The sequence below is a fragment of the Hyperoodon ampullatus genome, assembly GCF_949752795.1.
Source record: "Hyperoodon ampullatus genome assembly, chromosome: 3".
In the NCBI taxonomy this organism is placed as follows: domain Eukaryota; kingdom Metazoa; phylum Chordata; class Mammalia; order Artiodactyla; family Ziphiidae; genus Hyperoodon; species Hyperoodon ampullatus.
The window spans coordinates 31,701,443-31,727,869 of record NC_136916.1 but is presented as its reverse complement, the minus strand read 5'-3'; the positions used below and the strand labels follow the sequence as shown (position 1 = coordinate 31,727,869).

The following is a 26,427-nucleotide window of genomic DNA, read 5'->3' as shown; positions in this document are numbered from 1 at the left end:
ATTGCTCTAAAGCCTTCTGGTAATCTAGCTGGTATTTCCTGAGTAGTATTATAACAAAATTAGATGACATTCATCCTCATTATTCTTGGATTGTAAATAAGGATTTTTGGGAAAGGTCTATGTAAAGAAAAAAGGAATTTGGATATCTAGAATTGGACATCTGGCCTCAAAGCAACTTTGAGCCACCATTTCCTTTTGAAGAACCTTTGCTGAGGGGCAAAAGATTGTTTTTAATGATTTATCACTTACATAAAAGAATATATATATATAAAAGATGGTAAGTGAAATATATGCCACTTGTCTCCACTTTATTCTCAAATTAGTTGGCTCTGAACCACTTGTTCAGGCATACTTTCTAGAAATAAAAATTCAACTCATCTATTTAAAGAACAAGTTGGCCTTTCCTGAATTGCCATTTTTGCCTTTAATCTGAGACTACTCCTCGGTGGCTTTCAGACCACAGAAATACAGGAAACCAGTTTTGTTTGCCCACGTGCCAGCACGGGCTGTGTGTTAATCTTCTCCAGTGCTGTGCCCCCAGCTGGTCTGGGAGGAGAAACCACCAACCGTGGGTACTTCTGGCTTCTGTCCAGACAAGAATATGAGCCTTGGTCCAAAAATCACCTAAAAAGTTTACTTTTTTTCCTCCAATTAAATATTTACCATAATTTAATGTCTTTAATAAAGATTTTCTTCATTTTCTCTGATAGCCAGGCCAAATGAACTATTTCAGAGGCAGTTTTTAAAGATGTAGAGAGAGTTTTTCTGAAATTTTTTAACACTTAGGGAGTACATTGCAAAATTAGAATAACTTTACATGAAAATGAGACCTACTTTTTTAAGTCAAACTCTTAGTGATGGAATCTAGGAATGTGGGTGTAGACTTTTTAAATAGTGTGTACGAAAAAGCTCAAGAGGACTTCTGGGAAAAAGCTCAAGGAAGAGGACTCCTGGCTTTCTTGATCTTCTCAGAGTGTCCTGCAGTGACAACAGGAATGCAACCCGGATGACACAAGTTTTGTGTACCTTTGTCAGGGTTCCTAGAGGTACCCCGTACTGAGGTTACCTGAGCTAAGTCCTACGCACTTGTGGTTACACTGCTAAACAACAGCTATAGTTCAGGCTGTGTCCCCTTCCCCCCCAAAATCAACCATTGTGCAAGTGATTAAACTGAGTTGGTTTCACATTATTACAGTATTTATAGTCTTCTCTAAATGTGGATGCCATTAAATAAACTCATTTGTTTCCTAACCTTTATAAATGTGAGGTTGTGCTATTTTAAGGGCTTTTTAGAAATGGGCTACATTGGGTTTTGCCTAGCAGATAGGCTTTGTGGCCATAAAAAACATATTCCATCATCAGTGATGTGTGGATTTCTTTTGTGTAAACAAGGCCCATGACTGCTTTCTGAATGTCTCAGAGAAAGTGATATCTAGTATTATTGAATTGGAGCATTTTCCTGACTATATTAGTAACTTATTTTGTGAACTAGTATTTTTAGTGCAGCAGCTATTAAGCACAAAGCCCCTCAGAAAGCTACTGATGAGATGGCAGAAATGCAGGGGTCTTCAGGGCTTCCTCAGATCTGTGCAGAGAGACCTCTCCTGGTCTCCTTCTCTAAATTATTAACCTGCTCTCTTCTTCCCTCACTGTGACACTGTACATCCTCTTCCCTGCTGGATTTATTTTCCCCTTTGGCACTTATCATTGTCTAGTTTACTGTAGTCTTTTCTTTTTCTCTGGTTTAGTGTCTGTCTTCCCCACTAGAATGTAAGCTTAATGAGAACAGGGTTCATGTCTGTTTGTTCACTCCCGCATCCCTAGGGCTTAGGACATGGTGGCGGCTCTGTAAATACCTGTTGAAGGAAGGAGACGTGGTGCCTGCCCTTGAGGAATTGAACTTTGTGGTGGAAGTAAAACAAAGGACCCTATGTCCTCCTTTTTATCCACTCTCATGACTATTGGGTGAAGACCTGGAAAGTACTGCTCCATAAGCACAGTTAACTGAAGAGATGCTTTCAATTGGAACTATTGTTATTCAGAGAGAACGGGAGGGTTTCCACAGTCAATACTGTGCAGTTGGCTCGGTCTGGGAAGGCTGGTGAGGACAGAGACAGCGTGGTTGGCTAAGCAGCGGGGAATGGTTTCTCGAGCAGAGTGTGGCCGAGGGGATGGCTAGGACTGAGTCCGACACGATATGTGCTTCTAGACCAGGGACGGCAGAGGGGTGGTGGGGAGGGCACGGGATGGCTGGTAGAGGAGAGCTGGCTTGGTGAAGAATCTAGAATAAGAAGGTTTAATTTAGTATGCAGGTATCTGGGAACCACAGCAGATTATCCAGAGAACAAAGTTGTTGGTCAAAATTTGATCTTTGGAAGAGAACCCTTAAGTGTTGTTGGTTTTTTTTGTTTTGTTTTTTTTTTTAAGAATGTAGGGAAACCCACAGAGATGCCGTAAGGCGAGTATGGCTTAAGGTTGTGACTCTGATGGTGTAGAAAAATGGGACAAAAATGAAAAAGAATCTTGAGGAAAGTGCTAAATATGGTGCCCAGAGGAACAGGAAGCGATGAGGACTTTTTCAAGGTGTAGATTTCAGTAGTTTGCTGCTGGAAGAAGTGCTTTAAAGACTGTTGAGCAGGTAGGAGATGGGAATGTAGGTCACTGTCTCCTAAATTTCCTCGGTGGGACTCTCATAGAAAGCTCTCCCACAGACATTAAGAAAAACAGGGTATTACATAAGTTTCAAGGAGCTTTCTTTGTTGTTGTTGTTGTTTTTAGTCAAAACTAAAACTAATGATAACTCTGTTCACTTAGATGTATGTTTTAATTTAGTAAGACAGGAAACATTTATTCTATAGAAGACTCTTAAAATATATTTTAAACAAGCAGCTGACACAGACTTACCAGTCAATAGAATTTGCATCAACCCACCCCAGACACCGCTAATTTGACATGGACTAACAATTAACTAAACTTCTTGCTTGCTCACTGTTAAAAGTATATCATTCTGGCTTAATGCTTTTTCTTCTAAATGATGCTTAATCTTTTGAAGTAAGAACATCTATTATTCTCTCCTTGCATATGTCTTCAGTTTCTTCTGTCTTCTTTGCTCACTTAAGAGTGTTTTCTCCCATGGTCTAGTCCAGGGCTTTATGGGCACAGAGCACTATCTTTCATTCTTTCCAACAGCAGTAGAGGGTGATCGCAGCCATGTTTCCACACGCGGCCCTCCTCCCAAGGCCAGGTGTATGCTAAGGTTATTCATCCTCACCGCAGCCTAGGTATTATCTTCATTGTACAGGTGCGCAGATCGAGGCTCCGAGAGATGAGTTGACTTCACACAGGTTACATGTCAGGTGCTTGGTAGAGCTGGGATTCAAGCCCTGATCTGTTGGATTCCAAAGCCCACACTTTTTCCACCATAGACATAGTCTCAAACCATTTTATTTAAACACAGTTTTTTGTTGTTGTTGTTGTTTTTGGTTTTGTTTTGCAGTACGCGGGCCTTTCACTGCTGTGGCCTCTCCCGTTGCGGAGCACAGGCTCCGGACGCGCAGGCTCAGCGGCCATGGCTTACGGGCCCAGCCGCTCTGAGGCATGTGGGATCTTCCCGGACCGGGGCACGAACCCGCGTCCCCTGCATTGGCAGGCGGACTCTCAATCACTGCGCCACCAGGGAGGCCCAAACACAGTTTTTTTGATGTACCTCTTTGAGCCACCCATTTACCTCTGGATTTCTTACTAATTTTTATTTTTTGTAAGAAAAAATTGTAGCTTTTCTATTAAGTTTAGATTTTTAATGCATGAGGTAAGAACATTAAAAGTTCATACCTAGCAGTAAGCCTTCCAAATTGATGGTATTAAATCATTATAGTCTATAAAAAATGAAACTTCTCTTTTTCTTTTTTTTAGGAGTGGATATGTCACTGCCTTTTTGGAGAATGCTTCATTAGTTTTCAAGTTTTGTTTATCTGAATAAAAGTACATTCCTGTTAAAATTCAACTCAGCAAACACTTACGGAATACTTAGCATGTAGTCACTAAAGATTAAACAGTGTCACGGGGCACAACAATGAATGAAATCCCTGGCATTAAGGAGCTCTTTCACACTCTAGGTCAACAGGAAAACATGGAAATAAGCCTATAATCCCTGCCCCAGATGACGCTCCCACACTCAAGGCCTTATTGTACATTTCATTTAACTAAGTGTGTTGAAATCAATTCTAAATGTAGAATTTTTCCTAGGTATGCCTTGCAATAGCTCATTATTCCCAGCCAACAGACCTCCAGCTACTCTTTGCATTTGAATATGTTGGGAAAAAATACCACAATTCAGGTAAATATGAAAATATTAACTATTGTGACTAACTTTACATTGTCTAAATTTTATTCTTATGTTTTATGAGAAGCCTCCAAGTACATGAGCTTTAATGATTGTAGAATTATTAGCTTCATAACTGTTAGAGAAGTAAGCACTATATACTAAAAGAGATAACATTTGTCAGATAACATTTAAAAAGTGACTGGGAAGAACCTATAGGCAACTGTAAACATAGGCTTATGAGAATCATGTCAAGTATTTTGCCTATAGTCACTGGCTTGTATTTTATGATGAACGAAGATACCTCTCCCTCCCCGCCTGTTAGTTGGTAACTTGAGTTAAAGTAATCTTATCTTTTAAGAAAACTGGCAGAAAATTAAAAGATATTTGAAACTCATGATCTTTTTTGGCAAGGTGTGATTTCATGCAGAAGCTGAAACAGCTAAACTTTTTAGTGGACTTCATTAAGATTGTCAAAATATTGATTTTATATTTCTGAATAAGATTCATGAAAGGAAGATGAGCATTCATCCAAAGGACAAGTGTATTTTAAACGGTTTTTATAAAAGTGAATAGTTCTGTACACATATATGTCAGTGATGACATCACCAAGGAATATTCCAAGTGATCGTGTAATTCTGTGCATTCTTTTTATATACAAATAATTGTAATTTTGATCAACCAATTTTCTTTTTTTTTAACCTCATAAAAGGCTAGAGAAAAAACAATGAGGTCATGTCTGACATTAGCCCCTCGTAGGTTAGTGACCACATGTCCATTTGCCTGCTGGATCATGTGCTCTCCCAGTCCTTAAGGGAGAGAGATGACTCAGCTACACGTTTATAGTGAAAGGGCGGTTCACCCCAGCCAGCATGATCTGGACGGGCAGCCTATAAATTACTAATTTTACTGGTCCTTTACATTTTGTTACCTCAGAACATATATAGTAATTTAAATAATCTGTATAATAAAAGTATATTCCAGTATCACTGTATTGTAAATTCATTAAAATGTAAGAACAATACACAGTGTCTGCAGATGCATATGGTATAAGTACACTTGTAAACACCATAGAGATGATATGCAAAGGTCATAGCTTTTATCTTATGGTAATAACAGAAATGGGATAACGAAATACTTATAATTTAATTTTTCTTATCACAGTGCAACTAATTGTAACCTAGGCTTGAACAATACAACTAATTTTTAAAGTTTATTTCTTAACATAAAGAAAATTCACTTATTGTCCGAAAATAAAGTATTGTAGATCCGCACTAGTAGCTAGGCAAACGTTCCTATGGCGCATCTTCAGGCTGCAGACCGTGATCATCAGGGTTATCCTCAACAGGACTCTCACCCAGAGTTGTGAGAGAGTAACTGAGATGAAAGCTTCAAGGGGCACAAGAGTCATAGGAGAGCCTTTGATTCCCACTTGCATTTGTTGATGATCAAGACCAATTCTGGATGATACCTTTTTCCTAGTAGAAACGATTCAGTCCAGGGTACAGACCCATGAGTTCTGCACAGTGTTCAGCAAGTACAGCGAACTTCATTATGCGTTTGGTGACGTGATGCCTGCTTCAGTTACTTCTCACGGTTGTCTTCATCCGTTCCTCGTGGGCATCTCTGGGTTGATAACAGTTTATTCAGTCCATAGCTTTCCTACTGCTGGTTTCCTTATTCCCGTCAGTCACTTCTCTGTATCTTCTCATAAGTAGCTTGTGGAGAAAATAACTATTGATAAGTAACACTTAAAATATTCAGGAACACTTTTTATATTGCATCCTTCAGACTCCTCCTCCTTGACAGTCACTTCATAAACATAACACTTGGCCAAAGTTTTGTTAAGATTCCTCATAGGGTAACATCCTTTCATATCCTTCCATGCTGTTGCAGAAGCATAAACTGCACCTTTAAGAGCAAAAGAAGCCTGAAATTTCCACACACTGCAGTCAGAATTCATTAATTTGTGAGTGAAAGAGGCCCAATAATCCACTCTTGAACTTCTGGATGACACCTTGATTCATTGGCTGGATTAAAGAAGTCCTTTTTGCAGGCAGGTAGGTGACAAAGCTGTTTCCACAAATAAGATGTGAAGCTAGAGGATGTCCCTTGCAATTGTCTAAGAATCTTTTAGCTGGCCTTAGGCCTTCTGAGGTTTTCTTTCATGTTCGGCATCACTTGAGTGAAAAGCCAGTCATCCAGGTACTTTGTGAGGGTCCTGAAGTATGGGAGATGCCCAGCACCCGCGGGCTTCGGGACACTCCACACGCTGACACTGCAGGCGGCACTGGCACAGACAGGAACAATGGTTCTATTTTTGCTCTTTTAACTTGAAAGAAACCACGAGGATGCTGTTTTCACCAGTTAGCTTATTATTGGACAAATAATGTCCCAAAAATACAGATCCATCTTTGTTATAAAATTGACAAGATGTCAGATTATACTTCTGGACTAAAGAATTGAAAACCTCAGGTTACCTGTAGCCTCAGTGTTGGCAGCTCCACTGCATGACAGACACCTGCTTGCAGATGCGGTGACATAATCTCAAGGTGCAGTGTAGGCTCACAGCAGAAGATGGACATTTTCAGTGACGTTATTTTACTTTGTAATTTTATCTTTTTTTTTAAACATGGGTCTTAGTACTAGGTTTTCCTTTAGATGCTTATTTGAAAACCACTTACAGAGGACAAAATCCATTTGAAATAGTGTAGAAATTTTTAAAGTTTGTTGCTTGTCAGTTTTTTTAATATTCTCAGTGTAGCTGTAAATGGTTGTGATTGGTCCTCGTGTCTCGGGAATAGGAGTACCCCAGCCTTGTGCACCGGAATCCCTGGGGGAGCCTTTAGAAAGACAGCCATGCCGGCCCCACCCCAGGCCCATAAAGTCCGAATCTCCTGTCTGAACCACTTGTTGACTCCGCTCTCTTGAACTTCTTAATGATCGCAGTTCTGTTTTTCCCTTCTTCGCCCTTTCTTTGTGACTTCTCATTTCTGCAGTGTCATCAAAGCGATAGGCTTTCTTTTCATTTGTTGACAACTTTTATTGTCTTTACTGTTGCTTGAGGCCGTTCTAAATATGGAGGGGGCAGTTAAGTGGAAACTCTAAGATCATTTCAACTCGGTCTAGGATTAGACTTGTGAACTGTGTCACAGAAGATAGTGACGGTCAGGAGGGCTGACCTTGTTTCATTTTCAGTTGGCTGAGGAGGGGTAATCCACTAGTAGCGCAGGCCACAGGCATCGGGCCTCTGGGACTTTCTGAAAAGCATTAAAATTTCCAGACTTTCTAATGGTAGATTGGGTACCTGCTGCACATTCCATAATCTCTCGCTGAAGATGTTGAGTATATCAGAAATCTGGTCCTGGTTGCTGAGAAATGGACAGGTTCTGAACAAGTAAAACCTGTGAAATAGCAAACAGTACAAGATCTTGTAGTTGCTCTCACTTTGTGTTCAGAAAAATTCACCTATTCTTAGTTAGATCTTGAGACTTTATATGTTTTGCCAGAGGACCAATCTTATAAACAGTGAGCATGTTCTCAGCCTAGCTTCCTAAGTCTGTAACCTCAGAACACTGAAAAGTACACAGGTCTGGACTCCCAGCTAGGGCTGAGCTGCCAAGTATTTACATAGCTCTTTACAAAGTTCCATTGTGTTTTGGTGGTGGTGGTCATTGCATGGCGGGGACCTCTGTGCAGTGTTGAATAGTAATGATGGGAGCAGGTAGTGTTTCTGTTCCTGGCTCTAATGAGGATGATGTTTGCTGCGTGTTTCTGATAAGTACCCTTTATCAAGTGAAGGAAATTCCCTTTTATTCCCAATTTGCTAAACTTTTCTGTATTTTATATCATGAGCACGTGTTGGACCCTATCACATGTTTTTCTGCGCTTGCGAGGGTCTTTTCCCCTTTAATTTGGTCATGTGATGACTTCCTCAGGTCTCCTCGTATTGGCCAGCTGGCTGTGGTGCTTCGTGCTCTGCTACACAGCGTGTGAAATGGGAATTGCCTGGAAGTTCCACGCAGGTTCCGTGTCCTGGAGAGATCACAAGTCCCAAGTTCCCCAGCACGTCTTCTGGTGGTTGTTACTCCAGAGCAGGCACTGAGACAGAGTGGCCCACCAGGATATGGACTTAGAAGTAGCATTTGAATTTTTAACAAGCTCTGTTAAAATCAGAATCATCATAATTATAATTCTGATGCCACTTAAAGGATAAAATGCAGAAGTGCTAGCCCGGCACCTGAGACCCTTTATAATCTAGAGTAGCGCCATCCAGTAATGGGAATGTTCTGTCACCTGCATCGTCCAGTGGAGAAGCCACTGGCCACATGTGGCCGTGGAGCACTTGAATGTGCCTGGTGCAAGTGAGGAACTGATTTTAAAATCTTTGTTTAATTTAAATTTCAGTTGAAATTTAAGCAGCACGTGTGGCTGGTGGTTCCTGTCTGGTGCAGCACGGGTTGAGAGGCTAGGCCCCGTCACGTTTCCCAGCCTCCCTTCCGCCACCTCTGGCACCCTTACTGCGCTCGCTGTAGTTCATTACTCGGCGCTGTGCCGTCCTTCCGCATGTCTTACGTCCCGCTCTGCCCAGCCGCCTGTCTCCTCCTCACCAGCCACCTGCGAGCGTTTGGATTGGCTGGTTCCTCAGGACTCTGCTCAGAGCTGCTCGGGTCGGAGACCTTCCCATCCCAGCCTGCAGCCCCAGCCGCAGTGGGCTTCCCCCTCCGCCCGCATCGCTCTTGTCCACCCGACGCGCTGTCACCAGCGCCTCAAAGTAGGGGTGAAATCTTAGCTCGCTTGTCAGTTTTCAGGCCTTAGCACGTGGTAGGGTCTCAGAAAATACCTCTTTTGCACCAGGTTTAGTAAATAGTCCACGGGAATGGGCGTGGCATGTTGAGGGGACAAAGAAGGGTTTTCACAGCTGCAGGGGGATGGGAGTTCGGCAATGACGGGCAGTAACGGTCAGGGCAGGTCTGCGAGGGCTCTTTAAGAGAAGCTGTTTAGGTTTATTGGATTCAGTTGGAAATGAGTATGATTGCACAGTTGGGGGCAAGGGTGGCGTCCTGAAAGCTTGATTTCAGGAAGTGTGTCCTGTGGCAGCTGCAGGCTGGTCTGAGTGCAGCAGAACATCGGTCGGGCTGTCAGCTGAGAGACTGGCCGTGGTTGCAGCCTCCACAGGGAGACCCTGGGCCAGGAGAGGGATGACGTCTGTCACCCAGATCAGGCTGCCTGTGGGGACACCTTCTTTCTCTGTGGTCACTCTGAGGCCCTCCTGAGGCTGTGCGCATGCTCCCAGCAGGTGGCCTTGCCTCTCAAGTGGAGAAGGCTCCTTGCTAAGGAAGGTCAAGTCTAGGCCCTCTGCTGAGTCTCCAGTGGACTGGCACTCTGGTGGAGGCTAAGGAATCTATGTCAACTTATCAAAGAAAAATCGTGTAGAGATAGGAGACCAAGAATGTCATAGCGAGTCATACATAGAGAAGGGTTAAAAAGTAAACACTGGAAAGATGAAAGATTCGGACAGCTCGAGAACGGAGTTGATTGTTGGATGCGTTCATTTTTCCAGGCAAAATGTGGGGAGAAAACTAGTAGTGACTTGGATTTACGGCATAGCTTGGGGTAGGGAGTTGAGGGAGGCTTGTGAATGGTGTCCGTAAACTGGTAGGGATAGAAGACAGTTGGAAGTTAAGGAGGAAACGTGAGCAGCAGGCATCGGTCACCCTTTCAGAAGGTGGCCAGTAAAAGGGAGGGGAACTGTGTAGCGTAGTAGCGAGAGTGGTCCAGTGTGGTCACGTGAAAGCCCTTTCAAAGCCAAGTTTGCCCGTTTGTGAGTGAAGGCGTTGAAGGCAGAGCCAGCGGAAGGACAGGGTATCGAAGGTGCTGCGGGGTGGGGACGAGCTGGACAAGGACGGGGCACAGTGGGCTGTTCTTCGGGGGGGCAGCCCCTTCCCCAGGACGGCCGGAACGGGTACGGGGGCCTTGGAGAGACTGGAGACAAACAGGGAACAGGTGCCACACTGCAGTGTGTTTGTGACAGGAGGCACGGAGAGAGGAGAGGGAATTTGAAGCAGAATTAATACTATTGCTTTTTTTTTACAGCCAGCAAAGCTAATGGAATACCCTCAGGAGGTGGAGGCGGCGGTGGCATTGGAGCTGGGGGTGGCAGCAGCCAAAAAACTCCGCTGTTTGAAATTTACTCAGACTGGGACAGAGAAGTCAAGAGGACAGGTGCCTCCGGGTGGAGAGTTTGTTCCATTAACGAGGGCTACATGATATCTACCTGGTAAGTCCAGCTTTGACAGTGTTCATGGCTGGGAGTGACTTCTTAGGAGTAATCATCAAACTCTGCTGTCATTGATAACTTTCAACTTATGGCTAATGGAATATTTATTTTTAATAATGCTTTAATGAATATTTTGTTTTAAAGATAAGGACTTTTTTTTTAAAACATAATCGCAATGTCAATATCCATTGAAAGAAATTGATAATAATTCCAGTAGTATTGTCAGTCATCCAGTCAGTGTTTATTTGCATTCGTATCTTGTAAGTGTCTTTTATGATTGGTTTGTTCAGATCAGGGTCACATTGAACTTGCATGATCTGTCTCAGGCTTTTTAATCTATGGCAGTCTCCTTCCATCCCTTTTTTTTACTTGCCTTTTTTTTTGTTGTTAACAAAACTAGGTCAAATGTTCTGTGGACTTTTTCCCTTTCTAGATATTGCTGGGTTTATCACTGTGGTGTCCTTTAATGTGTTCCTCTGTCTACTGTATCTGAAATGTTAGCTAGCTCTAGGGGCTTAAATAATTACAGCTGACCTTTGAACAACACGGATTTGAACAGCGTGGGTCCACTTCCATGCAGATTTTTTTTTTTAACGGTAAATACTGCTGTACTGCAGGATCCCCGTTGGTTGAATCTGCAGGTGCGGAACCATGGGTGTGGAAGAAGCACATATAGGGAGGGCCAACTATAAGCTATATGCAGATTTTCGGCTGCGCAGAGGGTCTGCACACCTAACCCCAGTGTTGTTCAGGGGTCAGCTGTAATTAGATTCAGTTCCAGGTTTGGGGCAAGAACGCTTCCTCAGGTGGACTGGGCACCCCCTGTGGCATCACGGGGGCTCCAGGCATCATTGTGACGCCGACTGACCTGTGGGCCCCACAGCAGTCAGCCTGCTCACCCAGTGCTAAGTTCCCCTTTTATAGAATGGGTTTAGCTGCCAAAAATGGTTATTCATTAGTAGTGAGGATCATTGCCCAGATCCATTATTTATTGAGGATTGCTACTGGTCATATTCCAGTTCTACCGAACTCTTCTCTCAGCAACTCTTTAGTACCTGAAATGCAGTTTGTATGAGGAAGGCAGTATCAATGTTTACTTTTTCCCCTTTACTTAACCAGTTTTCAGAAGGAGCTGTTTCCTAGAATCCTCCAAAAGTGACCAGAAAATTGTTTTTTAATTTTTTACTTGTTTAATATTATTTAGTATTCGGATTTGGGGGATGTTTTGTTTTAATGTCATTCAAGTCCTCCTTAGTTTTTTCAGATAAGCAGTGTTGGGAACAAAGTATGAGGACCTTCTAGGAGTGCAGTGCTGAGGAAGGGGCTTGGGAGCACGCGGCTTGAGTCTTCCTTTGCGTCCCCTTGAATTTGAACTTTGTGGCCAGCGTGCATTACGTGTTGAGAAGCCTGTGACAGGGCCTGCCTCTGTCCCCTACCTGGCCATGTGAGCAGAGGAAGGAAAAGAGATGTCTTCAGATGCAGTGAGCTTGCCTGGTAGTAACTGCTCTCTAACCCACGTCCCGGAGTCCACCTGCCTTTGGGAGATGGGAAGCAGAGAAGGGGGAAGATGAGAAGGGGGTGGAAGCTTCTCGGGAGATTTGTGGGCTTGGTTTGGTTTGGTCTGGTGTGCCTGGTATCTCCTACCCATAGCCTGTCGAGAGAACGATGGTGGACATGTTTTTCAGAAATTGCATATGTTTGATTAATAGTCATTCTGGAAGATATTTCAGATACTTCCTTTGGATTGTTCCCCCACTATAAGTATAACGACTGTGATAATTGAGCACATCGCATGCGTTTTAGACTGAGATGTCTAGGCTCATCAGTGGCACCCACGGTGCCCACTGCACGGCCACTGAGTAGGGTGCACGTTAATTAAATGTGGGGTCTGCAGAGCACGCTTATCCTGCCTGAAGCACAGGCTCTTACATTACGATTCGTGTTTTCCTCTCCAGCCTTCCAGAGTACTTTGTAGTGCCAAGTTCTTTAGCAGACCAAGATCTAAAGATCTTCTCCCATTCTTTTGTTGGAAGAAGGATGCCAGTAAGTGATATCTGTTGGATTTCATTAATACTATTGTCCATTTTTCCACCCAGTTAAGTAAAGGCTCTGCTTCTCTCCTAGTTCTGGTGCTGGAGCCACTCGAATGGCAGTGCTCTTGTGCGCACGGCCCTCATAAAAGACGTGCTGCAGCAGAGGAAGATCGACCAGAGGTGAGCAGGAGACAGTCCTTGGTACCTGGGCATCTTTCATTGTCATAGAGAAGTACAGTAACCTCCTGACTAGCTGAAGATAGCTGGGAAGCACCGTGTGTTCCATACAAGAATTACTGTGGAGAAAATTGAATATATTAAAATTAACATTTAAGTTATATTAAGTGTAATTTAATACTTTGGCTTATAAGACACTTAAAGATCTTACATTGCTGACACTTTTCTGTAATGTTGCTTCTAACGAACTTTCAAAGTGCAGTGATTTCCAGTTGAGACACTTGAGGACAAATCAGATTTTTCTTGTAGTTCAATGTGTCCTAGGTCTGCCAAGTCACAATAACTAAAAGTGGTGTAATTGGCTACTGTGAGCAAGTTTGCTGTCATCTGCCGAAGTCCCCAGTGACCTCTGTGTTGGTGAAGCAGGAGGCCTTTCTCAGGCGTCCTCACGCAGTGGGCACTGCTGTTGGCCAGGCTCTCCCCGGGCCCCGGCTTCTGCCCGCCTCCACCTCCTGAAGCTCCTTGTCCCCGCTGCACTCCATGCCCCTGCCAGCCCGTCCTCCTGTCTCCAGGCACAACTTAGAGCTTGTCTCAGGCCACCTCCCCTTCCCATTCCATATTCCATTCTGAAAGACGTTCATCTGTGTCAGTGGCTTTAGTGACTGTCAGATTTATATCTCCAACCTAAATTGACACTTTCCACATGGAGGTCTCAAAGGCCCTTTAAATTCATGTTCAAAACCAAACTCCAGTATATGGGCACCACGCGCCCCCTGCCCCCACCCCACCCCCAGCCTGCTCTCAGGAACCGAGGAGTCATCCTGATGCCTGTCTTTCACTTCCCTTCACGTCCAGTCCGTCGTCAGATTGTGTCCTTCACTTTTCAGAAACCTTGCCCCTCTCCTTCCACGCCAGCTCCACCTCTGCCAGTGTGCTGGAGGGGCCTCGTCCTGCCTCCCGTGTCTCATCCAGGGCCACGCCCTGTCCCTTCTGGGCTCCGGCCGCCCTGGGGTTTTGCTGGTCTTTAGTATCTCCTGACTTTTGGCTGTGCGGCCCCCTCCTCCTGGGCCACCTTCTTCACGCTGGTCCATGAGCGGTCCGCACACGCACAACCACACACACACACCCTGCCACACACACACACACACACCCCCCCATCACTTGGTACTCGCTCGTTTTCTGCACCTGCATTCAGACATCACTTCCTTAAGATAAGCCTTCCCCTGCCTCCCAAATTAGATCTGGCCTCAAGTTACACATTCGCTATATCACTATAATTTTCTTCTTAACACTTATTTTGGTTTCTCATTGTGTGTGTGTGTTACAGTTTGATTACTGCCTGTCCTTACGAGACCGTGAGGTGGCAGAACTGTGTCTGTTTTGCACACCATTGTTCAGCTATATTCAGCACCCAGGAAATACCTGCAATTGAATATTTATTCAATACTTGTCCAGTAAATGAGGAACAAAGGAAAAGATCTTAGGAAACTGGCTCAGAGAGCCTCAGAAACTGTGTATCACAGTCTGTTATTGGGACAGCCAGGTCGTCCGTTTTTTTTCACAGTGCCATAACTGACAGCCACATTTGCCGAAGCAAATAACTATCAAGTGACCCTCAAATGGCCCTTCAGTTTTCTGGAGAGGGTGACTGCAGTCCCACAGGTCCGTATTCTCTCGTGGATTTAGATTTCACTTTAACCACGTTAGTGATTAATGTCCATTCTGTCCTACCTTGTCCTGCCTTGTGGACATGTCGCTGATTAAGTGCTCCGTCAGGAGTGTTGCTATGCAAGGCAAGGCTGCAACACTGTTAACTAGAAAACCTTAGAACCAGTGGCAGTTTTAATTATTTAACTTATTAAGCGAAGAATTATTTTAATTCCCTTTGTTTTTTCAGCTATTCTATTCTTCATAACTAGGACAGATTCTCTTTGTTGTCCAACCTTACCTCCACCCTTTTTCCCTCAGACACGTCATCATTGCCCCACTGGCCCTCTCTAGGTTTCTCCAACAGCCAGGCTTCTGTTCTACCACAGGACCTTTGCACTAGCAGCTCCTCTGCCTGGAACACTGTCTCCCGTCTTTGCACAGCTCCTGGCCATTTGGGCTTCAGCTCCGGTATCATCGTCATGGAGGAGCGTTTTCTCACCACGTGACCCGAGCTAGCCTGAATCCACTCTGTTCCATCACCCTCAGCGTTCACCACGGCCTGTCATCTCTCCTCTATCCCCCTCCCCCCCACCAAGAGCACAGACTGCATGTCCCTCTCTCTGTCCCCAGCCCTCAGAGCAGCGCCTGGGCTCACAGCAAGCACTCAAAAAATATGTGTTGAATACATGAATGAGTAGTGACTCAAGGATTTTGTCTTTATTAGGATTTGTAATGCCATAACTAAAAGTCATCCACAGAGAAGTGATGTCTACAAATCAGATTTGGATAAGACCTTGCCCAATATCCAAGAAATACAGGCGGCTTTTGTAAAACTTAAGCAACTGTGTGTTAATGGTAACTTCATTTCTATTTTATATATATGTACATAATGAATGGGTGATTATATGAGGCATTGTATGAGGCATGTCAGGAAAAGTGACATTACTTAAAAATTTAGAAATAGGTATATATTTAAGTAGAGGCTCGTTGAAATATTTGTACAAATTATTGTATGAGAATGTCAGAAGCTCTTAGAAAATGAAGTTTAAGCTGCTTTTAGTTTTTTTTGCGGTATGCGGGCCTCTCACTGTTGTGGCCTCTCCCGCTGCGGAGCACAGGCTCCGGACGCGCAGGCTCAGCGGCCATGGCTCACGGGCCCAGCCGCTCCGCGGCATGTGGGATCTTCCCGGACCAGGGCACGAACCCGTGTCCCCTGCATCGGCAGGCGGACTCTCAACCACTGCGCCACCAGGGGAGCCCTGCTTTTAGTTTTGTAGGAAAAGTGTACCAATTAAATCACTTTCAGATCATGAAAGGTCTGGTAGGATACTTCTGTAAAAGTGTCTGCTCAGTAGAACAGCCTACTACCTCACAGACAAACTTACGAAGACCTTAATGTATTCAGTTATATTTTGAGATACGTGACTTGACATGAATTTCAAACAGAGCCAAGTTATAATCTGTGCAGCCTCAGAGTTCCCATATGTCTGTTAGAGCAGATGCTTATGGGGTGCTTTCGATGTACCCTGGAGGGATGACTCACTTGAAAGCACCTTTGGTGTGAAGTGTGCACAGAGAGAGCCCCTTGTCACCGGGCGGCAGGACTGGCGCCGGCTTGGAAGGAGAGCTGGGAGGGGGTGTGCTTAAGAAACACAGTGACTGTGTCTTTCAGCCGTTCCGTGAGCAGCATGTGGCTGAAGCGTGAGGCGAGGGGCACCTCGAGACAGGCCAGGACAGGCCCCACCAGGAAGCTGCCCCGTTTCCTGCAGGGGTCAGCCTCCAAGGCCATGAGAACCGGGCGCTGGCAGCAGGGAGGGAGGGAGGGGCAGGCCTGCGGTGAAGAAGCTGAGGAGGGTGCCAGGGTCTGTAGCGCTTGCTTAGCGGGCGGAGGCGGGCAGACTCTCCAAGATTTCCTTGGGAGAGCCACAGGGAAGGAGATGGAGGCCTGGGGAACGCTTTGTTTTGTTTCTTATAGAATTGTGATGTGCCTTCTTAAATGGTTTTATGACTAAATGCAAATGCGTAACACTTTCTTAAAGCCAGCTTTTAAATGTTAAAAACTGATGTATCACCTAGCTCTCAGTTTGATCATGAAAAGTAAGCTTAAGAAGCCTAAAAGTGTTATATGCCTATATATATGTGTGTGTCTTTAATTATATATGTATAATTATATTAATTACAGAACCATTTGAAGAAACTGAAGAGAAATGGCTGTCTTCACTGGAAAATACACGGTGGTTAGAATATGTAAGGTTTGTACAACTGCTTTCCTTTTCTCTTAACTTATTATTTTGAAATAATTATCGAGTCACAGGAGGTGCAAAAATATTACAGAGCCATGCACTCCTCACCAGCCCCCCAGTGGCAACGGCTCACATAACTAGACTATGGTTATCAAACCGGGAAACCGACAGTAGTACAAACTACAGTTCTTACCCAGTCTCCCCAGTCTCTATGTGCTCTCATGTGTGTTTCTGTGCAGTTTTACCGTGTGTAGATTCACGTGACCACCAGCACAGGCAGGATGCAGAGCTGCTCCGTCACCAAGGCTCCCACCCCCAGCCCCAGCATCTCCATCCCCATCCCCTGGGAACCACTGATCTCTTCCCCATCTCTATAGTTCGGTGATGTCAAGAATGTCATGTAAATCAACAAAGGTTAATGAATTTCCCTGATATAAAAATCAAACTGTACTCTGTTGATGAATCGTATAAATACTGAAGAAATTCCAAAAGGTTATAGAGAATATAAACATGTATCGTGAAAGATCAGATTTGCTTGACTTCATGTACTTTAAAAAATATATTCGTAGTGGAAATTTGGTTTTTAACAATATTTTTCCGTTTCTCTTTCCAGGGCATTCCTTAAACATTCAGCAGAACTTGTGTATATGCTGGAAAGCAAGCGTCTGTCTGTAGTCTTACAAGGTAATTCATTACTGACAACACTGGTCCCCCGGCCAGCCATCTTGACTGGAGATCCACACCCAAGTAATTACATGCATCTTAGCCATCTCCTACTTACTGCATGCCACCAGATAGATACACTACAGATCCTGCACATTATTAAACAGTGGCACAAAGACCTCAGACAGAAGAACATAAAGGAGTCAGACTTTCTGCCCTGTGTTAAATCTGCCTTCCTGTATTATGGCGAGGGTGGGTCACAGCCCTCACTGGATTCAGACAGAGTATTAATCTCGGCAGAGCATCCTTTCTCTCTAATCTTGCTATCTTTCTGATTCATACAAATTTTAGTTGAAATGCGTCTGGCTCATGCTAGATTGTGACTTTAAAGAAACAATTTGGTATCAAGAAATGGACTGAACTGAGTAGCCAGCAACGTGAATTTTGTCTAGTGTTTGGTAGGAATAGATGGCAATAAAAAAAAAAATCACTTAAGCAAAGAATAATTGTATATTAAATACCTTTACAGCTAATAGCATTTTTAAGCTTACGGATAAAGTTTAATAAACCACAAGCTACCTGATTTTATAATATATTCATGCATAGTTCATGAATATGCTGTGCTGAAGCTTACAGAAGTATTTTTACCAACTGTCAAATTCAACTGACTTTAACAAAGTAAAGTGACAAGCCTTAGGGGGAAAAGAAGAAGAGTAAGTCACTGTTTCCAGTAATCCTTAGCTCACGCCGGCAGCGCGTATGGAGAGCCAGCCATTGAGAACCCGCACCTCTCGCAGACAGTGGTGTTCTCATCCTGTTCCAGGACGCTACTTAGCACACTTCTTCATGCATTTGTTGCCATGTAGAATGCCTCAGAAGAGATACTGAGCCTGCATTTTACTAACACTTTATTTCAGAATGTGTTTTCTAAACAGTTTGAGGTATAGTGTACATACTATACAATGCACCTGTTCTGAATGTGCAATTCAATAATTTTTAGTAAACGGAGTCCAGTTTTAGAAATTTTCCATCACCCCGAAAAGATTCCTTGTGTCCCAACCCCAGGCAACCACTAATCTGCTTTCTGTCTCTCTAGATTTGCTTTTTCTGGATGTTTCATAAAAATGGAATCATGTAGTATGTGGTCTTTTGCCTCTGGCTTCTTTCATTTCACATACATGTTTTTGAAGTTCGTTCATGTAGCATGTCTCAGCAGTTTGCTCCTTTTTATTTCTGAATAGTGTACCATTGTTGTAAGTACCACATTTTATTTATCCATTTACTTGTTGGTGGACATTTGGATTGCTTCCACTTTCTGGCTGTTATGAATTATGCTGCTTTTAACAGTCACATAAAAGTCTTTGTGGGGACATATGTTTTTCTTTATTTTGGGTAAATACCTAGAAGTAGAATTGTTGAGTTTTATGGTACATTTATGTTCAGCTTTGTAAGAAACTGCCAGAGTGTGTTCTAAAGTGACTGTACCCGATTCCCCTTCCCCTCAGCACTGTGTGAGGGTTTGTTTCTGCACCTCATCGTCTGCTGTTAGGAGTGCAGTCATTCTAGTAAGTGTGAAGTGGGAGTTCATTGCAATTTTTATGTGCATTTCCCTAATGCATATCATGTGCTGATTGGCCGTTCGTGTATTGACTTTGGTGAAATACCAAATCATTTGTCTATTCTTCAGTTAGGTGGTTTTATCATTGAGTTCAAAGAATTCTTTACAATTCTAGATACCGGTTCTTTGTATCTTTATAAGATTTTCAAATATTTTCTCCTAGTCTGTGGTTTGTCTTTTCACTTTCTTGATGACTTTTGAAGCACAAATTTTGAAATTTTGATGAAGTCCAATTTATCCATTTTTTCTTTTATGAATCACTTCTTTGGTGCTATATGTAAGAACTGTTTGCCTAATTCAAGGTTATGAAGACTTTCTCCCATGTTTTATTCTGTAAACATTTTATAGTTGTAGCTCTTACATTTAGGCCTATGATTCACTTTGAATGAATTTTTGTGTATGATGTGAGGTAAAGGTCTATATTCATTTTTTTTGCATGTGTGTTTATTGAATTGTCCCAGCACCATTTATTGAAAAGACTGTTCTTTCTCTATTGACATGCCTTGGCAAAGGTCTGCTGATTGGCTCTTTATTTTTGGACTCTCAGTCTTATTCCATTAATCTTTATGTCTGTCCGTATGCCAGTACCACATTATCTTGAGTGCTGTAGCTTTAGAGTATGTTTTCAAATTAGGACATATAAGTCCTCCAACTTTGTTTTCAAATTGTTTTGCTAATTCTAGGTCCTTTGCATTTCTGTATAACTTCTAGGATCAGCAAGAAACCCTGTTGGGATTTTGATAGGAATATGTTGAACCTGTAGATTGGGAAGAATGCCATCTTAACAATATTCAATCTGCCAATCCATGAAATGAATATCTCTCCATTTATTTGGGTTTTCTTTCATGTCATGTCAGCAATGTTTTATAAGTTTTTAGTGTACAACTCTGGCACTTATTTTGTTAAATCTCCCTGTAAGTATTTTCTTTTTGATGCTATTGTGAATACAGTTGTTTTCTTAATTTCATTTTCAAGTTTTTTGTGTACTCCTTGTGATTGTGTATAGAATTCCTGCAACCTTAACTAAACTCATTCATTAGTTCTAGTAGTCATTTGTGGATTCCTTAGGGTTTTTTTTACATACACGTGTTGTCTGCAGACACAGTTACTGCTTTTTCCTCTCAAGTCTGGATGCCTTTGATTTCTTCTTCCTGCCTAACTTCCCTGTGTAAGCTTCCAGGACAATGTGCAGTAGAAGTGACAAGAGCAAACGTCCTTGTCTTGTTGCCCATCTTAGGAGGAAAGCATCCAGGCTTTCACTAATAAGAATGATGTTAGTTGTAGGTTTTTGTAGATTCCTCTTATGGGGTTGATATTCCCTTCTATTCCTAGTTTGGTAAGATTTTTTATCCAGAATGAATGTTGGATTTTCATCACACAGATGCTTTTTATTCATCTAATGTGATGATTGTGTTATTTTTGTCCTTTATTTTTTTATTACAGTGTGTTACTTTGTCAGATGTTAAACCAACGTCGCATTCTTAGGATAAATTCTTACATTCCTGAGATAATTTGATGACTTTTACATCTAATCATAAGGGATATTATTTGATAGTTTTCTTCTGATTTCTTTGACTGGCTTTGATATCAGAATTACTGGCCTCATTAAAAAGGACACTAGCTACAAAAGATGCGAGGGAAATATTTGCCACCATTTTGGATGATGGTGGACAATTCCATTTCTCTCATTCACCTCTGAGTCACCATATGAAGCTGTCAGTAGAAAGATTGCATGATATTTAATATCCTTGGCACAGAAATAGAATAGACTCTGGAAAGATTTCTACCACAAATCATGTAAATGTAAAAAGTATGAGAGATATGCTTCTAATTATCTAGAAAACATTCGTATATAAAAAGCCACCTCCTCATTAAACATTACTTTAGTTGATCTAAAAGTTTATAATGTCTTAGAGTGGCTGGGCCTGAATAAAATTTCCTAACATGGGTGATTTTGAAGGCCGCCCAGGCACAGAACACTGAAGTATATACTTTGCCTTTCCTTCCTTTCTCTCTTAGCATTTTTCTACGTACTAATCATTTTCTTTCCATCTTATTGACAGAGGAGGAGGGAAGAGATTTGAGCTGTATTGTAGCTTCTCTTGTTCAAGTGATGCTGGATCCCTATTTTAGGACAATCACTGGATTTCAGAGTCTGATACAGAAAGAGTGGGTCATGGCAGGATATCCATTCCTGGACAGATGCAACCACTTAAAGAGATCGGAGAAAGAGGTAACAAAACCTTCATGCCTATTATCAGTCCTTCCGTGTACACAGGATAAAACCTTTTGTTATATGAAGAGATGCTCCATCCGTAAAGAGATGAGGAGACTTTTTAAATATTGCCTTCAGTACATCTTAGCTTCTTGGGCCAAGACTGACTCATGGATTAGAGTCCAAGTTGAGGTACTTATGAAGATTCTCATAACTATATAGATAAAACTCTTAAAAAGTTGCCCGTTGGGCTTCCCTGGTGGTGCAGTGGTTGAGAGTCCGCCTGCCGATGCAGGGGACACGGGTTCATGCCCGGTCCAGGAGGATCCCACATGCCGCGGAGCGGCTGGGCCCGTGAGCCGTGGCCGCTGAGCCTGTGCGTCCGGAGCCTGTGCTCCGCAACAGGAGAGGCCACAACAGTGAGAGGCCCGCGTACCACAAAAAAAAAAAAAAAAAAAAAAAAAGTTGCCTGTTGAATTTCTCTAAGTTGAAAACTGCTTTAAGAAATGTTGCATTAACACTTTTGCAAGCAGACAACAAGCATGTTAGATATTTTGAAAAATCAGCTTTGGAATATCATAGTTTCTTAAAATGGGGCACGTACGTTAAGAATGGCAAGTTGAGGGGGCATCTTTGTAAGAGCTGTGGGGTTGGTGGCTGCATGGGGTCCTAGTGGAGCTGTGACAGGCCCTGCAGGTGTCTTGTGGTCAGGGTGGCTCCCAAGAGCACACTTTGACTCGTGCTGTCTCGTGTAAAACAGTCTCTGTCATCTGAGGAAACCTCAACAGTGAATGCTTCACTTCTGAAACGCTAGGACTCGGGGAAGCACTGGGCAGGATGCAGTAGCTGTCACAGTAGCTGTCGTAAGCTGCTGTACTTGGGGGTGCACCACGTGACCAGCTGTTTTCTGAAACTCCGAGAAGGTTTCCAGATGCTGAGTCTGCAGGGTCCACCGAAGAGTTGTTTCTTGGCCTTGGGGTTTTTTGTTTTTTTGTTTTGTTTTAAACGTTCTAAAGAATTGCTTCCAGGATCAGCTGGAACACGTGAAACATGTATTTCACTGTCCTCCATTCACATGGCCACACCCTGCCCGTCTGTTGACTTTGCCACTTCAGCTTGGTGGACTTGGCAGGCAGAGGAGGGCTGTGATGCGTCCCAGGCCAGCCTAGTTCTTAGGTTAGACATGGCCGTCTAATGTGCTCACGTGCCCTTCGCTCAGCTTTGGAGCCAAGTGCTCAGGCCTCGCTGTTTCCTTATTAATCTCTTCCTTCATATCAGCAAGAGGTTTGGAAATAGATGTGGACACTGAAGGGCAGCATTGAGTAATCCCGTTTCCACGTGTGTCCGCCAGGCTCCCGTGTTCCTGCTGTTCCTGGACGCCACGTGGCAGCTGCAGGAGCAGTGCCCAGCAGCTTTTGAGTTCTCCGAGACCTACCTGGCGGTGCTGCACGACAGCACCCGTGTGGCCCTGTTCGGCACCTTCCTCTTCAACTCCCCGCACCAGCGCGTGCAGCAGAGCTCGGTGAGTGGCGCCCGCCGTGGCCAGGGCGAACTGCTTTATTGAGGTAGTGTCAAAGTACAATTAGCTGTGTGTTTAAACTGTCTTAGCTACCATTTTAAGCGGTCATTTCTGAAGGAATTATTTATAGATGGTTAAAAATCCAGGAACTTGAACTTGTTTCATTTTTATCAGTGAGCATTTTATGTATTTCTCTCTGATGTTTATTGTTCATAATAAGCCAATTGAAAGACGTAAATCATTTTAACTGCCGTAAATGTTGTGCTTTTGTATTTATATTTTCACATTGGGGCTGTCTGAATGGGTAATGGATAAGATGCTGTTTGAGGACATTTGTTTCCTAGGTCAGTAGAATAAAAGTTGTACAAAGCAAATTATTTTTCTTCAAGAGTCCTGTGGAGAAGAATTTGAGAGAGGAAATGTAGGCGTGACGTGAGACTGTGGTTCTCTCTGGGCGCTGCTTACTGGATGTGCTCAGACCCTCATGCCGTGTGGCAGTCACTTTTACGTTAGGACCATTGGTTTCTAGTCCCAATTCCTTGACTGAGAGGAAGAACCATGAGTAAGGAGAGCCTCAAGCCAAACTTGAAACTACCTATAGCTTCTGGTTGCCCCTGGTGGAACCTTCCAGAACCACAAGTTCTGTCTCACCCACATCTGGAGCGATGGGTGTAGACAACAAATGCTGCAGTGACCACTGAGAGAGACAGAAAGGACAGCTCTCGTGGGCCTTCAGGAAGACTTTGGTGGAAGGGGGGCTGCCCTCACAGTGAGCTGTGGGATCCTCAGGCCCGGGTCTGGGAAGGTGCTGAGCCTGGATTCCTCATCCATGAAACTGCTTCATCAACTCAACAGTAGAGCAGACATTCTGTGAGCTGAAGCATCATGCAGAGCATCCTGAAGAAATGCGTTGTTCAGGATTGGGGGTGTGGATGTATAAGGAGATGGATTTATTCAGGCCGTGGCACCAGGGAGAACTCCATTCACGAGTCATACTCACCAACACACTTATTGCCCAGGGGCCCAGCTCCCCTCGCGGTTCAGGGGTCCACGCGCTCCTCCGTGCGAGGCGCCAGGAATGTCTGTTCTCGGGAAGCAGAGCATGCTGCTCCAGTGGGATTGGAGTCGCTCTCGTTCAGAAAAATTCATTTGTATGATGATGAATGACCGTCAGAAATGAATTTACTATGAGAAAATCTTAGTTTGGCATCTTTTCACAAATGTTCAAATATTTTATTTTGCAGGAATTTGCTATAAGCAAAAATATCCAATTGGGTGATGAAAAGGGTTTAAAATTCCCCTCAGTTTGGGACTGGTCTCTTCAGTTTACAGCAAAGGATCGCACCCTTTTCCACAACCCCTTTTACATTGGAAAGAGCACGCCTTGTGTACAAAACGGTTCTGTGAAGTCTTTTAAACGGACAAAGGTAAGTTACAGAAATGCACTAACAGTAAAAAACCTGGTATTTGCTCACAGATAACCAAAAACATCTTTTTCAGAACAGAGTATTAAAAGTCCAGTCATTTCCCATGACAGCATTGCCAGTGCAGGTTTGGAGGGGTCATTCACTTTCTCACTCAGATGACCCCACCCCGACTTTTCATCTTGCTGTCTGAGGCCCACACAGCGCTGGTCGTCATCTCAAGAGTCAGCAGTTGCAGCCCTGTACCCAGGGCCCTGCTCCTGAAGCCCGTCCGCTCAGCCTTTTCTAGAATCAGCAGGTCTAGCTTTTTTCTGACCAGAAATCTTAGAAATTCACACTTAGCCAATTATAGGCAGACCTCGTTTTACTGCACTTGCTTTATTGCACTTTGCAGATACTGCATTTTTTACAAATTGAAGGTTTGTGCAAACCCTGTGTTGAGTTCATCCGTCGGTGCCATCTTTCCAGCAGTATTTGTTCACTTTGTGTCTCTGTGCCACATTTTGGTAATTCTCACAATATTTCAAGTTTTTTCATAATTATTATATTAGTGATGGTGATCTGTGATCAATGATCTTTAAAATTGCTATTGAAAAAAGATTACAACTCGCTGAGGGCTCAGATGATGGTTCGTATTTTTTAGCAATAAAGTGCTTAAATTAAGGTATGTACATAGTTTTTTTTAGACATAATGCTATTGCACACTTAATAGATTACAGTATATTGGAAACGTAACTTACATATGCACTGGGAAACCAAAAACCTCGTGTGACTTGCTTTATTGCGATACTCGCTTTACTCCGGTGTCTGGAACCGAACCCACTGTATCTCTGAGGTCTGCCTATAATGGATAGGATATATCTCCCCCCACCCCCATGCAGGCTACAGCCTAGGCAGAATCAAGGCCTAAAAGTGTTAAACTCCAGTGGAGGAGGATTGGAATAAGTATTACCAGGGAAGGAACAAAATATCCTTTAAGGTTGAAATTCTACCAGTTTTTCCTAATACCGAGTCTATATTTACCATTACACTTCTACTATCTTTCTAAAAAGGGAAGCTCCAGGAAAATAATGCTAAAATCTCTCTTCTGTACAGAAAAGCTACAGCTCCACACTAAGAGGAATGCCAGCTTCCTTAAAGAATGGAATCATCAGTGACCAAGAGTTACTTCCCAGGAGAAATTCATTAATATTAAAAGTAAAGCCGGACCCCCCTGAGCAGAGCGACAGCCAGGACAGGGGTGCGGAGCAGTACTTCCGAGAGTGGTTCTCCAAGCCGGCCGACCTGCACGGGGTGATTCTGCCGCTTCTGTCCGGAATGCACATCAAACTGTGGAAACTCTGCTACTTCCGCTGGGTCCCCGAGGCCCAGATCCAGCGCGGGGGCTTCATCACAGCCTTCCACAAGGTCTCCCTGCTGGCAGACGAGGTGGACATGCTGAGCAGGGCGCTGCGGCAGCCCCAGGGCAGCCCCCTGGAAGCCCCCTGCCCCGAGCTGGTCCAGAGCAGGCTGTACTTCCGCGCTGGCGGCCCGCACGACGCCCCGGGGACACCGGACTTCCTCTCGTCCTCGTTCCCCTTTTCCCCGGTGGGCAATCTGTGCAGACGGAGCATTTCAGGGACACCGCTAGGCAAGTTTTTAAGTGGGGCCAAAATATGGTTATCTACTGAGACACTAGCAAATGAAGACTGAGGCGGAGTGGCTTTCTGAACGTCCTGAGGGAGCGAGAGAACTTCTCTGAAGTAAAACTGCTGGCCGAGGCGTTTGAAGCTCTAATCGTTCTATACGTAAGAATAACAGTTGAAATTTGCACTAATACTTTAAAACATGTTGAATTATGCTTCCTTCACAATATTTTTAAAAGATAGCCATAACTTTTGTTATTTATGTCCTTTTTCTATCATTCTAGGTCTGGCTCATTTTTAGATCATTTGCAGGCAGACATTCCCACGACCTTATTACTGTGGTCAAACTAATCAGGTTTTGTCTGCGACATTTATTTTGTCCACATCCATTTTTCCAGCCACCTTCTAAAGGTTCCCTGATCCTCAGCTGGATTAGCAGCCCAGAGAAGCAGACATCAGGAGAGTTAAGAAATTAGTGTTTAGTATATTTTCAAGATGCATCCAGTAAACCCCCAGTGGGCGTTAGTAGGTATTTGTGTATTTATCTGGTCACTTTCTATTATCTCTAGTTGAGCTCACCTGAGAGTTGTGTGTTCTCACACTGTAATTTATTTTAGATCACTTTGGGACCGTAGATCACTGTTTTAAAATCATGAGTT

General features: G+C 43.5%; 1 protein-coding gene across 1 annotated transcript in view; it reads left to right on the top strand.

The window, feature by feature from the left end:
* MTMR10 (myotubularin related protein 10) overlaps positions 1 to 25,894 on the top strand; it is a gene marked incomplete at its 5' end in the record, with an annotated part of 42,618 nt that extends 16,724 nt beyond the window's left edge. Inside the window, 11 exon segments of the mRNA XM_079699928.1 lie at positions 4,246 to 4,336; positions 10,418 to 10,601; positions 12,557 to 12,644; positions 12,726 to 12,814; positions 15,186 to 15,316; positions 16,644 to 16,713; positions 17,318 to 17,388; positions 21,049 to 21,218; positions 22,552 to 22,722; positions 23,964 to 24,146; positions 25,239 to 25,894. Of these exon segments, the coding sequence (XP_079556054.1) occupies positions 4,246 to 4,336; positions 10,418 to 10,601; positions 12,557 to 12,644; positions 12,726 to 12,814; positions 15,186 to 15,316; positions 16,644 to 16,713; positions 17,318 to 17,388; positions 21,049 to 21,218; positions 22,552 to 22,722; positions 23,964 to 24,146; positions 25,239 to 25,835 (1,845 nt within the window). The 3' untranslated portion in view covers positions 25,836 to 25,894.
* Positions 25,895 to 26,427: the final 533 nt, after the last annotated feature.